General features: G+C 43.8%; 1 protein-coding gene across 1 annotated transcript in view; it reads left to right on the forward strand.

The window, feature by feature from the left end:
• The window catches only part of fer1l4 (fer-1 like family member 4), a gene marked incomplete at its 5' end in the record, with an annotated part of 121,319 nt that extends 106,506 nt beyond the window's left edge, over positions 1-14,813 (forward strand). Inside the window, 9 exons of the mRNA XM_080001224.1 lie at positions 1,260-1,414; positions 1,554-1,735; positions 5,942-6,027; positions 6,818-6,916; positions 7,739-7,856; positions 11,304-11,427; positions 11,587-11,882; positions 11,986-12,086; positions 14,006-14,813. Of these exons, the coding sequence (XP_079857350.1) occupies positions 1,260-1,414; positions 1,554-1,735; positions 5,942-6,027; positions 6,818-6,916; positions 7,739-7,856; positions 11,304-11,427; positions 11,587-11,882; positions 11,986-12,086; positions 14,006-14,186 (1,342 nt within the window). The 3' untranslated portion in view covers positions 14,187-14,813. The remainder of the gene's footprint in view (positions 1-1,259; positions 1,415-1,553; positions 1,736-5,941; positions 6,028-6,817; positions 6,917-7,738; positions 7,857-11,303; positions 11,428-11,586; positions 11,883-11,985; positions 12,087-14,005) is intronic.
• Positions 14,814-15,081: the final 268 nt, after the last annotated feature.

Genomic DNA, 15,081 nt, shown 5'->3' on the forward strand with positions numbered 1-15,081 from the left:
GATCATCAATAGCAACCGAACTCCAATCAAATGAATAACTGGACACTGTTCAATTCAGTTTTAGCCTGTTTACTTATCACACATTTAACAACCCGGAGAATTGTCCTGACAGTAGCTTACTTTAAGCACAAAATTCCATGTAAAAAGGAAGAAGTGACTTGAACAACATAGAACAACTTCAACATAGAACAAACAATTCAAAATACAGCAAAATTAAGTAACTGACAAAATATGTATTAGTTGGTTGTCAACAGGACTAAGAGATCATTTTAAGGCTGTTTCTCACCCCAGTACAATATGTATTACGCTCACTGACTCAGAACAGATGTGAACCCACAAGCATTACATCAAAACAATCAGGTTAGAAGTCAAAGTCCACAAGGTTTATTCCAGGAAACAGGCAGGGGTCAAAACCAGGGGATCAGTCAGAGAAGGCAAACTTATCCGGCAGAGAATCAGGATCCAGGGAAACAGGCAGAGAATCAGGATCCAGGGAAACAGGCAGAGGTTCAGACAGAAGGCACAGGGATCAGGTAGTAGTGCAGGAAAGTCATTTTGGCAAGGAACAGAGGGTAGTGGACTGGTATTTAATCTGAGGGACTAACAAGAGAATGATCTGCAGGCGGGGGAAACCAGGTGAAGGAAAAGGAGTCACTGCCAGGCAAAAGGGAGTGGGAGGATCTGAAATTACAGTTTGTGACATGGCATGAGGAAACTACCAGATAAAAGTAAACCATGAAAACAAACAAGTGATCTGAATGAAGTATAAATACTTGGAGATCAGGAAGTATGATGAAATACATGACAGTACGGGCCTCCCAGTGACTAACTACCACCACCAGTACAGTACAGACCGCCCAGTGACTAACGACCACCACCAGTACAGTACAGACCTCCCAGTGGCTAACTACCACCACCGGTACAGTACAGATCTCCCAGTGACTAACTACCGCCACCAGTACAGTACAGGCCTCCCAGTGACTAACTACCACGACCAGTACAGTACAGACCTCCCAGTGGCTAACTAACACCACCAGTACAGACATCCCAGTGACTAACTACCACCACCAGTACAGACCTCCCAGTGACTAACTACCACTACCAGTACAGTACAGTACAGGCCTCCCAGTGACTAACTACCACCACCAGTACAGTACAGACCTTCCAATGACTAACTCCCACGAAATACCACATTACCGCACACTCATCACAATCTTTCTAATATTCTTACCATCTTTTTGTCTGTCTCTTGTCTGCAGTGAGGGATATAATAAATGGAGGGATGATAAGAAGCCGTCCACCATCTTGGCTGATCTCTGTCGTAAAAATGGAATTCCTTCTCCAGAATATCGACCTTCTGAGGTGAAAGTCCTGAACAAGATCTTCAAAATCCCTCCTGATGCATTTCCTGAAGGTACAGATGCTCGACAGACAGACAGGTAGTCAGACTTACAGATATGTAGATGGAGAGACAGGGAGAGAGATAAGCAGACAGACAGACCATAATAAAGGCAAATGATTTGATGAAAATGCTAATGCTAATCCTGCTCCAGAGCTGCTGAAGCTGAACCAGCGCAGCCCGGAGGAGCAGGCTGAGCTGGAGGAACACGCTGCCCTCAGCATGCTGCACCGCTGGGCCCAGATGAGCGAGTTTGTCCCTGGAGCTCGTGGCCTGGTCCCCGAACACGTGGAGGTCCGGTCCCTGCAGAGCCACAACAAGCCAGGCCTGCCCCAGGTACTGTCACAGTTTGTATGAGTACTACTGTAGTAATACACCTTGTATTATTAGGGTTGTCACAATTCCGACTCGAAATGTAAAATCGATCTTAATAAGCATTGGATTCTTCCTGTATTTTTTGTGGGTAATATTGGCCAACATGGTCGCCATATTGGGGCGGTCAAGATCTGCCGGTAAACAAATGCAGTATGCGCTGGTGCAGGCCGCGGAGTCGACTGCGGCTTACCTGGCTCCGAACCCTCTTTCATGAAATTTGGTTGGGAGTTGGGCGAGCTTCCATCTGCTCCGGGGAGGGTCCGCTACACCTCATCTCTCAACACACAATGCATCCGCCCACCTGCGGATCTCCACCACTCCAATATGGTTATCGCGCAAACATAAGGTGAGAGTTGTCGATCAAGCGATGGCGTTTTAGTACATGTAGAGGACAAGACACAGGTAGGAATTTGCCTTTTACTATCTGCCTTCCCATCTGGCAAAGAAAGCATCCGTTGTTCTGCGCTTATTTTGGTGAGTAACTTAAAGAAGTGTAATAAGTTATATTATGTAGTTACATGTTTATTTTTCCTAAAGTCTAGTTTTGATAAAGCTCTTAACTGTTTAGGTGTTTTATTTAAATATTCAAATATTTTTGGAACACCAACTTCGGTATAACACACAAACGCGGTTTACGTATGGTTTGAACCGCCCTGTCACAAAAATCTTGTGGTTGAAGTTTCATCCAAATGGATCCACATACAGAGCAGCTAGAATGAAAAACCAAACAACTTTAACCCGAAATATTCAAATGGTCTTTGTTAACTGACACATAACACGTGTCGTTCTAAAATGAAGGAGATGAGATTTAGATGAAACCGCTTTATGATGTTGTCATGTTATTTACTATTAATATATAGATTCTGATTGAGAATGTCCGGTTGGACTGTGTGTGGCGTGGACTAGGTCACTCTGTAGTGTTTAGACGTTACCAAACTATGGATTTACGTGTATATTTATATAACTTCTTACCTGGTAGATGTCAATAGATCTGTTAGATTGATATTTTAAATCCGTGCTCCATATTACTTTGCCGGATTAATGAGAAAGAAGAAAAATCATCACAATTACACACAACGATGTCCGTTATAACAATGACAAGGTTTGGTTTAAAGTAAAAATAAACGGTTGTTTTAAAGAAAACTTCATGTATAGATAGTTTCTACAGATGAAGGTAGCAGATTTAAATGAAAAGACAAAATATTCAGCATTGACAAGTTCTTCCATAATAATTCTCATGACAAATTAATGTTAAAGTTCCATAAATGATTTCTGCATTATAATATAGACAAGTCATCTATTCAATTTAATTTTACAATTGTAGATTATTGACAGAAAAAATTCAATTAAGTACTTATTAAAACTAACATGTATATTATATTTATAAAATAATTGTGGTGTGTGGATGGGGTGGTTTGAGCAGCCATACCAGAAGCTTGTTGGTTGGGCTAAAGAGCAGTAGGTTTAAAACCCCATCCACACACACACTCAGAATAGGAGTGTCATGACATGTTCAATGTTCAAAAGTCGGGGATGGTAGCTCAGGCGGTAGAGCTGGTGGTCTAGTGATCTAAAGGTTGCTGGTTGGATCCCAGGCTCCTCCTGCTAGCATGCTGTAGTGTCCTTGAGCAAGACACTTAACCCCTAATTGCTCCTGATGGCTGCGTCCGTCGGTGTTTGAATAATTGTAAGTCGCTTTGGATAAAAGCGTCTGATCAATGACTAAATGTAAATCTGCTCCTGGCTAATTCCACCTAGCCTTCTCTCTCCTGGAGCGTGGTAACTCGAGCTGCTGTGTTGGCTGGTGAAGGCCTGGCCGGTCTTGGCTGCCGCGGCTGCTGCATGGAGGGGCAGCCTGGCTGCTGGACTGCTGGATGGTCCCAGTGATGCCTGCTGGGCGAAGAAGCTAGCTGCCAGCAGTTACCTGTGGTGGTTGCTGTGTCGCTACTCTCCTGATCTTCCGCCGGACCCCCTAGCTGCTGCCAGTCAGGAGAGGGTTGGTGCTGGGGCCGTCTGTTGAACCGCTAGAGGCTCCAGCGCGTCTTCGTGCGGCCCTTCTGTGTCCCTTCCCCGTGCTGGAGTGTCCCTGTTCAGGCGCCAGTCTGGCAGTTTCACCACCACACATAACCCAACTGATGTTTCAGGGCCCTCCGGCACAGAGACACCGACGACGGGGGGTTGTTAACACCAGTTTATTGGAGACCAAAAGATAGGTGGAATTAGCCAGGAGCAGACACCACCAGCAGAAGAAACAATCCTGCACTGTTACAGGAAGTATTAGAGCAGCACTTTGATGACATCACCAGCAGAAAGAACAACTCTGCAGTGTTACTGGCGATTAAACCAGTGAAGTTGAGTGTTTCCCACTTCTTTTCCCAAACAATGGGAACGTTTCATACGTGTTGTCGTGCAAGTTCAAATCACCATCTACACTTGTATCAGGAAATATTGATCAAACTTTACATAATTTGAATTATTCAAATACAAGTTATTTATTGAGAAACAAATGTTTTTCTCTACAAATCAGGACTTGATAGTCTAACAATGGCATAGCTGTCAGCGGTGACAAAAAATACATATGTTTAAGTCAAAAATTGAATTGAATCATGGATTTGGAGAATTGTGACATCAGTAAGTTACTGTAGAAGTAACAGCCAGGGATATTTTGTGTGTGTGTGTGTGTGTGTGTGTGTGTGTGTGTGTGTGTGTGTGTGTGTGTGTGTGTGTGTGGGTTAAAGGGTTCCACTGTCAAAATTCAAGTTTCAAGTGGGTTTATTGTCATTTCAGCCATATACACAGTACACAGTATAAAGTTTCCTTAAAGAACCTCGGTGCAACACAGAACACAGTTTGACGCTACATATAGTCTGGCGGAGTGCAAGAAACAACTTAGTTAAGTGACTTAAACAACATCTTGTTAAGTGGTTGTAGAAAGTAAAGTGACTTAGTGACTGGAAAAGTACAAAACAGCAATGCAAGACTGCAGACAACATTCGACAGAGTGCAGAGTACACAACCAGGCGTGTAGCGGGGGGGTGGGGGGGGGTCAGATAGTGGCAATTGTCAATAGGCAGTAACAGTAGTGTGGTGGTCAGAGTCTTAGTGCAGTGGTACAGTAGTACAGTAGTACAGTAGTGCAGTGCAAATTTTATATAGCAGCAAAGGGGGTGGGGGGGGTTCAGATCAGTCCCTGAGCGAGGAGTCTGATGGCCTGGGGGAAGAAGCTATTACATAGTCTAGATGTGAGGGACCATATGCTTCGGTACCTTCTTCCGGATGGAAGGTGGGTGAAAAGTTTATGTGAGGGGTGGGTGGGGTCTTCTTCAATGTTGGTTGCTTTGTCGATGCAGCGTGTGGTGTAGATATCTGAGATGGAGGGGAGAGGGATTCTGATGATCTTTTCAGCTGTCCTCACTACTCGCTGCAGGTTCTTACAGTCCAGGTTGGTGCAGTTATGGACCCGGGCAGCGATGCATCTACTATGTGTGCTCTCTACAGTCCCTCTGTAGAATGTGGTGAGGGTGGGGGGCGGGAGGTAGGCTCTCCTCAGCTTCCTCAGGCAAAAGAGATGCTGCTGGGCTTTCTTTACAGTGGAGCCGGTGTTGAGGGACCAGGTTAAGTTCTCCTCCAGGTGGACGCGGAGGAATTGATGTTCTGCACAATCTCCACTGGGGAGCCGTCGATGTCCTGTGGCGTCTGATCCCTCTGTGCTCTCCTAAAGTCAACAACCATCTCTTTGGTTTTGTCTACATTCAGCGACAGGTTGTTGACTTCGCACCATGTTGTCTATGTCTATGAACCGCATTCGGACGTGTGTCCTTTTTGTCCAGATGGGTGAGTGCTAGGTGAAGGGCGGTGGCGATGGAATTGTCAGTGGAGCAGTTGGCTCGATACGCAAACTGCACTCGGTCTAGGGTGGGAGGCAGGAGCGTCTTTATGTGCCTCAGGATCAGCCTCTCGAAGCACTTCATGATGGTGGTTTAGGGCTAGGGTAAGGGTTAACGTTGAGTGAGTGCGACGGGTCGGTAGTCATTGAGGCAGGACCCAGGAAACTTCTTGTCTGGGGCATCTTAATGTGGTAAATTGTGTATTGTGTCTGTATTAATGGGGTGGGGTGTGTATTGTGTGTGTATTAATCTGGTGAAATCAGTGTGTGTTTGGTTTCAGGGTTTTCTCCACATGTGGGTCGATATGTTTCCCACTGATGTTCCGGCCCCGCCCCCTGTCAACATTAAGCCCCGCCTCCCTGAACAGTAGGTTACCATGACAACACACCATTGTATTTTCATTTCATTACTATCCAGAATCTCTTGAAACTGGCAGTGTTTCCTCCCACCCGAAAGACATGTGAGGGTGAGACACTCCTGCTGATGCCAATGAAAATGACATCGGTATCTGCATATACTAGAGATCACAGTCCCACTGAACCTTCTCTCAACGCATCACTAGAGCGAGACTTTTTAATGTTAGAAAGTAAAGGGGAAGAGAGAGAGATCTGTGGCAGTTTCTCCTGCCACACGCTACCCGAGTGACGTTTTCAGGGACGTCCGGCACAAAGACACAGACAACGTGGTTTCAGACAGTTTATTGTGGATAGTGGGCTAGTTGGAACAAGCCAGGAGAAGATGGACACGTGTCATAACAGGTATCCTCTCCTGAGTGTGTGTGGGGATGGGGGTTTTAACCTGTTGCTCATTAGACCAACCGACGAGCAATAAGTATGCAGTCATTCTGATCCTTGGCCCCAATTACCTAGACCCAGTACAGGTGTGGCTGCTCAAACCACACCATCCTCACACCACAAGATCATCATAAGGTAGACAGATAGTCAGACAGACAGGTAGTCAGACAGATAGTCCCTGACAAATCAAATGTCAAAAAGACTAGATTAACCTATTCAGAAGGTGTTAAGATGAACAGTAACATACCTTTGGCTAGATAATGTTCTACGATGTTCTAATGTCCATCGTTTCCTTTTTATGTGGCGCTTTATGTGTCGCCATGGCAATAGGTGACAGTAACATGTCTTTTCCATGGTAACAGGTATGAGCTTCGTGTGATTATCTGGAACACTGACGACGTTGTTCTGGAAGATGTCAACCCTTTCACCGGCATCCCGTCGTCTGACATCTACGTGAAAGGGTCAGTTGATCTGTCAGTGTTTCTACCTGTCTATCTGTATGGCTGTCTGTCTGCATGGTGCAGCAGGTGGATTATTGCATCCTCCATGCCAATATGGACGTGGCATGGAGGATGACAAGAGGATGTGCTGGAACACCCCTTCTGCCCAAGGGATGAAGAGGAGGTGCTGGAACGCTCCTCCTTAAGCCCCAGGTAGGAAGATGAGGTGCTGGAAAACTCCTTCTTCAGCCCCAGGGAGGAAGAGGAGGTGCTGGAACACTCCTTCTTCAGCCCCAGGGAGGAAGAGGAGGTGCTGGAACGCTCCTCCTTCAGCCCCAGGGAGGAACATGAGGTGCTGGAGCGCTCCTTCTTCAGCCGCAGGGTGGAGGAGGAGGTGCTGGAACGCTCCTTCATCAGCCCAAGGGAGGAAGAGGAAGTGCTGGAAGGCTCCTTCATCAGCCCAAGGGAAGAAGAGGAGGTGCTGGAACACTCCTTCAGCCCCAGAGAGGAAGAGGAGGTCCTTGAACACTCCGTGTTCAGCCCCAGGGAGGAAGAGGAGGTGCTGTAATGCTCCTTCATCAGCCCCAGGGAAGAAGAGGAGGTGAGGGAACACTCCTTCTTCAGCCCCAGAGAGGAAGAGGAGGGGCTGGAACACTCCGTGTTCAGTCCCTGATTGTGTTCTTGTTGATCCAGAGCTTCGATAGCTCCCTTGTCACCTGGCTAGATGGAATGGATTAGCAGGGAAAGGGTTAGAATCAGATGTTAGGCACCAGTGTTAAGGAGAGAAGGCTTTGTGAGAGCTAACCCTAAGGCTAACCCTAACCCCTGTGTTTCACTGTGCAGGTGGATTAAGGGCCTGGAGGGGGAGAAGCAGGAGACAGACGTCCATTTTAATTCTTTGACTGGAGAAGGAAACTTCAACTGGAGGTTCACATTCCGCTTTGACTACCTGCCCAGCGAGGTGCACAGAACACACACACATAATAAACCAGCATTAGCCAATCTTGGGGTCATGACCCCACGTGTGGTCGCCTGATATGCAAATTGAGTTGCAAGAAAATTGCAGGATATACATTGATTTATTTTTTCAATATTTAAATATGTGACCCGGCGCATTTGGCAGTGCTTTCCTTTTGGCTGTGCGTGAAAAACATCGTAAATTCCTTTTTAAGTCCCAAATGAGATTAAAACAAAGGTATGTTCCTCAAGTTGTTTTGTATTTCTCAATATATTTTCAAAACTGAGTTTGATTTCTAATTATTAGATAAATATTAAAAAGTTGAGTTGAAAGTTGAAAACGTGATAAAATATAACTTGTGTGTCAAATAAAAACACACTGTTTATGCGCTGATCACGGACACCCCATCACTGGTGTGCCAAGGGCACAGTCGGTACCGTCAGAGGGGGAGCGATTGGGGCGCAAAGCTGGTCTTGCGGGGCTATTTTAGATTGAGGGCTGTTTAGAAAACATCACCCACTCCTAACGACGCCACTGGATATGAACCTTGAACTTCACTTCACAAGAGGTTGACACAACCTGTTATTCAGCGCAGTGGTACACGACTAGTGAGTCCTCTTGTGGTATGCGGTCATCGAGCTAGCAAGTTAGCAAAATGTAATTATTTTTTCATAAAGCTGCTTGCTCCGCATCATCAACTCCACCTGATGCTGAATGTCAACATTCTCGAAAATACAACGAAAAATGTCTTTAGTATGGATTTACGAACGTCAAACCTCAAGCCCAAATGGCTCTTGTGTGGTAATGGGCACAAAAGACTCTTTGAGACAGCACACAAAGAATACATGGGCAAACCAAAATCATATTTAAAAAAAACCTGATGAGCTGAACAGGCACTTTAGAGAGGCCATGACTACTAGCAAGAAGGCTCTTTCAGCGTATTTTGAGCCATGGCTATGAAGCCACACAGCATTGTTGACATGTTGCTCTTTCCTGCGGCCATTGCTATGTTAAAAACAATGTGTGGCGAGATAGAAACACAAAAGCAAATGAAAATACCCTTTCTAATATCTAATAATTCAGTCTAGTCAAGAATTGGGTCCATAGCTAAGAAACAAAATGTGTCCCACCACAGAAAAAGCCGCCATCTCGCACATTTCTAAAATCGCCAGGAGCAGCCAAATAAGTTGAAAAAAAATATTTTTTTTATCTCTCAATGTATTTTCAAAACCTAGTTTGATTTATGAATAGTAGAAAAATGTTAAACTGTGGAGTTAAATATTCCGGTTAGATTAGATGGGGAAACGCAGTTTACTTACCGAGAAGCAGAACAGCGCTGAACAACAACAATCAATGAATTTCCTTTAAAGCGACCATCCAGGTGGGGATCATTCATCCATATTCCATGTGATGTGAAGTCACAATGTGAAATCGTTTTGATAAAATTCAACCTTTAAATCGGTAGACAGCAGATTTCAAACTTAATGTGACGATGAAACGGAATATTTTCAAGAACCACCGGAGGAGACCGATGATAAGCCCGTTGTTGTTACGATGAAGTCCGTTGAGGTTGGTGACAGATTTTCAGATTTCAGATTTTCTGAGACTCATAATATTGATAGACTCATTTTGTTGATGTGACATACATTTTGTTGTGTTGTCCGTACTTTTAAACTCCAAAATAATTCAAATTTTATAAAACATGTTTATTCTTACTGTTGAATAAAAGCTTTTTTAAAAACAAAATTAGTTGTGTGTTGTTTGAGCTATTCGTGATTGACCCATTCAGCAGTATGTTAAGTAGCCATGAGGCTTTGTCCGCCAACCCCATTCGCATTCTGGGAGCTGAATGAACCTGCTGTGGGTAAAACTTTGGAGGCAATTATCTCAGGAACACGGTTTGCCACACCTTTGTCATTAACAAGTCATATCTTTAAAAATATTTGCTTGATTTGCACAAGTGACACCTTGTTTGGAAGCTCTGATTCTCCACTTCTAAAAATCTGAAATCTAAAATCTGTCACCAACCTCAATGGACTTAATCACGTCATCAACTTCTTCCATTGTAACAACAACTAATGTATTGTCGGTCTCAACCGGTGGTTCTTGAAAATATTCCGGTTCGTCGTCACATTAAGTTTGAAATCCACTGTTTGAAATGTTCTCCAAGTCCGGAGTTATAATTGATTCAGCGACGTTGACGTTCTCTGTGTCACTGTCGGAGAACACTGGTCAGATTAAGGTCCGAAATATGATTCAGAACTTCCGCCACCCGCTTCGCATAATCCATAACGATACGGAGAAGAAAGTTTTCACAGACAAGTGAGAACACCCCCGTGCTGCACTTCAACCGTCTGTTTACGGAAGTGACGTAGGTGCGTGACGCGTTTCTTCGTCTTCTTCTTCTACGCCCTTTTTACAACAGTGGCTCCATGTATGTAAGAGTAGTACGATTCAAAGGTTGAATTCTATAAAAACAGTTTCACATTGTGACTTCACATCACATGGAATATGCATGAATGATCTTCACCTGGACGCTCGCTTTAAAGGAAATGATCGATCGGCGTTATTCAGCGCTATTCCGCGTCTCGTAAGTGAACTGCATTTCCCAATGTAATCTAATGGAAATATTTAACTCCACGGTTTAACTTTTTTCTACTATTTATAAATCAAACTCGGTTTTGGAAATACGTTGAGAGATAAAAAAAACCACAAAGGAACACGAATCTGAAAAAAAAAAATCGAATTTTTCTTCAAGAAAGGTTTTTTTTAAACTTATTTGGCTGCTCCTGGCGATTTTAGAAATGCGCGAGATGGTGAGTTTTGCTGTAGTGGGACATAAATGTATGTTTATAAAATGTTCATATAATATGTCATGCAGTATGTAGCTCTTCATTATAATCTCCATTGTTATAAAAGTATCCAAAACCAAAGTGTTGTCAATACTTCAAATAGCTTGGGTCACAAACATTTTCAGACCTAAATTGGTGGTCCTGATCAAAAAAAGGTTGGGAACCCCTGACTAAAGATACGTTCAGGGATGACTCTTCTCATAAGCAACATTGGCGGCCACCTAGGGCCTCATCCCATGTGGGGCGCGGAGAGGGGGCGATCAGGCGCAATTTCTCTCTTTGACAGTACTGATGGTACCGTCAGTGCGCTAGCGATGGGGCGCCCCCGCCGACGGTACCAGTCCAGGCGTGAACGGCGTAGCAAAACAGTTTGTTTTTATTTCAGATGTAGGTTATGGGTTGTATAAGACACCCACAGGAGAAAAATATGTTTATATAATGTCTTCAACATATAAATATATATTAAGATATTTGAATAGATTGATCTACATCAATGTACAAAATATTTATTTTGTACCAAAGACTAATTATTGGTTTAGGGTGTTAGTAGTACTACTACGACTCAGTAATACTGATATTACTTCCTCTGCTCCTGCAGAAAGAGGTGGTCTACAGGAAGAAGGAGTCAATCTTCTCTTTGGAGGAAACTGAGTTCCGACAACCGGCTGTTCTCAACCTGCAGGTCTGGGACTACGACCGCATCTCAGCCAACGACTTCCTAGGTGAGTCAGACATACAGGGAAAAAAAGATAGACAGACAGACTGACTGACTGACTCGTTTGGTTTGATCTGGAATAAGGAATAACATCTATTCTCCTCCCCTCTCTTCCTGCCTCCTTTGTTCCTGTCACCTCTCTGTCTCTTCTTCTCTCTTCCTCCAGGCTCCATCGAGCTCCGTCTCAGTGACATGGTCCGAGCAGCTAAGTCTTCAGATCGATGCGCCATCCAGATGGCGAAGGAGCGTGCTGGTCCTCGTTTCTCAATCTTTCGCACCAAGAAGATGAAGGGATGGTGGCCGCTGATCCGCATGAAGAGCAAGGAGGAGATAGAGAGGGAGGAGAAGGAGAAGGAGGAGGCTAAGAAGAAGGGAAAGAAAATGAAGAAAAGCAAAAGAAGTAAAATCAAACAGGAGGACATCCAATTCACTGACAACAGTGGAAACATCTTCCTGATGATGGTACACACACACACACACACATACACACACACACACCTTCCTTGCTGCTGATGGTCATTATCATGCTGCTCAGACTCTGTGACACTGCTTATCCTTCGTGCAGGGCAAAGTGGAGGCAGAACTTCAGTTAGTGACTTTGGAGGAGGCGGAGTCAAACCCTGTGGGGCGGGGCCGGAAAGAGCCAGAACCTCTGGACAAGCCAAAGTACACACACACACACACACACACACACACACACACACACACACACACACACAGTGTTTGTACGCTCACTAGATACCGAAGTAGGGGTGTGCGATATGACGATATTAGATCTTGAACCATTACAATGTCTCGTTGATCTAACAGAGAGATGGTCAGTATGGTGCTAGAGTGCACATTCTATCAATGGCAGTTCTTTGGCTGATACAGGCATTCAAAGTTGTTTTCTCAGAAATTTCTTAAATCACCATATTTGCTCGTGATTTGTAAATCAGGAATCCTGCGGCAGAAAAAAAACACTGAATGTATGCATTGAGCGCATCAACAGCATGCGGGGGGGAGGCACAGGCTTTTTTTGTTTCATCCAATTAGTAAACTGAAAAATATAATCTAAATTAAACACTATTTCTATTTTTTTCTTTTGGGGGAAAAATGGGGAACGCGGACGTGCAGCAGAGAAAGTGATGTGTCGTTGTGAACAAGTCGGATCTGGAGGCTGTTATGATGAGAGACAGAATCATGGGATGATCATATAACGTATTTGTTAAATACGACCCAGAAACATTTCACTTTGGTAATAACATTAAGCCGAGCATGTATGTTGCCCCGGTTGCGCCGGACACAAAATGTATTTCCAGATTCTGATAGTGACAAAGGAGCCGACAAAGTAAAACATTTTACATACATTCCTTAGTGATACCAATAGTAGCAAACAGTTTTTTTTTCTTTGGGGTTTTTCCCTTATAGAGCTTTATTTTCTGAAATAGGTAAGTAGATTTGTTTGGTTGTGCTGCTCGGTAACTTACATTTTAGTCTTGAAAACCAACATGAAAAAGAATCATGATAAGATCCTGGATCTTGATCCTGCCTGGAAAAAAATTGTGATATGATATTTTTGCCATATCGCCCACCCCTATACCAAAGTTACACACACATTAAAAACCTATTGTTGCAACTAATCCAACGCTTAACTACTTGACTAACCCAAAAACCCACCTCCACACCTGACTTTACCGCCTGAACCTAACTGTATCACCTGACACTAACTGTATCACCTTACCCTAACTTTACCGCCTGACCCTAACTGTATCACCTGACCCTAACTGTACCGCCTGACCCTAACTGTACTGCCTGACCCTTACTGTACCGCCTGACCCTAATTGTACTGCCTGACCCTTATTGTACTGCCTGACCCTTACTGTATCACCTGACCCTAACTGTTTAATCTGACCCTAACTTTACCGCCTGACCCTAACTCTACCACCTTACCCTAACTGTATCACCTGAACCTAACTCTACCATCTGACCCTAACTTTACTGTCTGACCCTAACTTTACCGTCTGACCCTAACTGTACTGACTGACCCTAAGTGGACCGCCTGACCCTAACTGTACCGCCTGACCATAACTGTACCGCCTGACCCTAATTGTACTGTCTGACCATAACTGTATCACCTGACCCTAACTGTATCACCTGACCCTAACTCTACCACCTTACCCTAACTGTACTGACTGACCCTAACTGGACCACCTGACCCTAACTGTATCACCTGACCCTAACTTTACCACCTGACCCTAACTGTATCACCTGACTCCAACTGTACCGCCTGGCCTTACTGTATCACCTGACCCAAATTGTACTGCCTGACCCTAATTGTACAGCCTGAGCTTCAGACAAGATGTTCAGGGCGATTTATTTTTCTTATTTTTGTCTTCCATGTTAGTTTACTCATGTCAGATGATCATTTACTAATGATCATCTGACATGAGTAGGATGGCTATGGGTTGGACTCTGACTATGGGTTGGACTTGACTACCTTGCTACTGCAAGGTAGTCAAGTCCAGCTTGCAGTGGATAATTCACATACACCAATGACATTCAATTGATGTAAAAGTTTTCCAACCCACCTCCTCTCTTCTCAGTCGCCCCAAAACGACCTTCTCCTGGTTCGTGAATCCCATGAAGACCTTCATCTTCTTTATCTGGAGGAAATACAAGAAATACATCATAGCTCTGGTCATTCTGGTCATCTTGGCAATCTTCATGGCTCTCATCGTGTACACACTGCCTCAGCAGATAGCAGCGCTCATCATCCATACATAAGCCCCTTTCTCACATGGAATCCATATCATTGCTGGACAAAAAATATCCAGCAAAGTCAGTAGGTAGTCATTCCCACATTGGCCTCCTTTATGAAGTTCTGTATGGAGTCTGTTCCCACATAAGATGACTGTTACGGGTACAGTACGTGATGGGTGCGGCTTAGTACATTATGTCCAGTGTAGATGCGATCGTTTGGACATACAAAGTTCAAAGTTCAAAGTGTACTTTAGTGTCAATTGTACCATGCAACACGTAATTACACAGAGGATCAAAATTGCGTTTCCCCATACTCCAAATGTGCAAGTAATATTTGTAACACACAACATATGACATGAAAGTGCAAAAAGACAACAACAATAGACACAACAACACAACAAGACTAAGAATAGTCTTAATATACTCAAGAAGTCAAATGAGATGTAGATTTAATGTGACATTTTACCTGTTACTGATGATCCTCTTTGTTTCAAAATCTAGTTTGACAAGCTGCCAATCATTCATGGATGTGATTGAAAGAATGTGAATTGCACTGACTATTAAACATTTCACTTTTATAATCATCTGCACTGTAGTTGAAAAATAAATATCCTTTTACAATGTTAATATTAAGTCATGAATCAAATGTAATGTAGAGCAACTGGATGAGCTCTGTGATTAAACAGATCATATATGTTGTGATGTGTGTTATTAAATGTAGCTCCTAGCGGGAATTCAGCAGGGGTACAGTCACACCCACACATCATCGGTCAGTCAGCTAAGATGATGAGTACCAACCACAACCCTTCCGCTCAATATGGCAGACTATTTAAATCCACTCCTGTTACCTTTAAAACTGCTGTCCGATTGCTGTGTATTCCCACCTACAGCATTGGAAGATAGGGTTAGGTAATGTAAA

This window comes from Zeus faber, assembly GCF_960531495.2.
Source record: "Zeus faber genome assembly, chromosome: 5".
Taxonomy (NCBI): domain Eukaryota; kingdom Metazoa; phylum Chordata; class Actinopteri; order Zeiformes; family Zeidae; genus Zeus; species Zeus faber.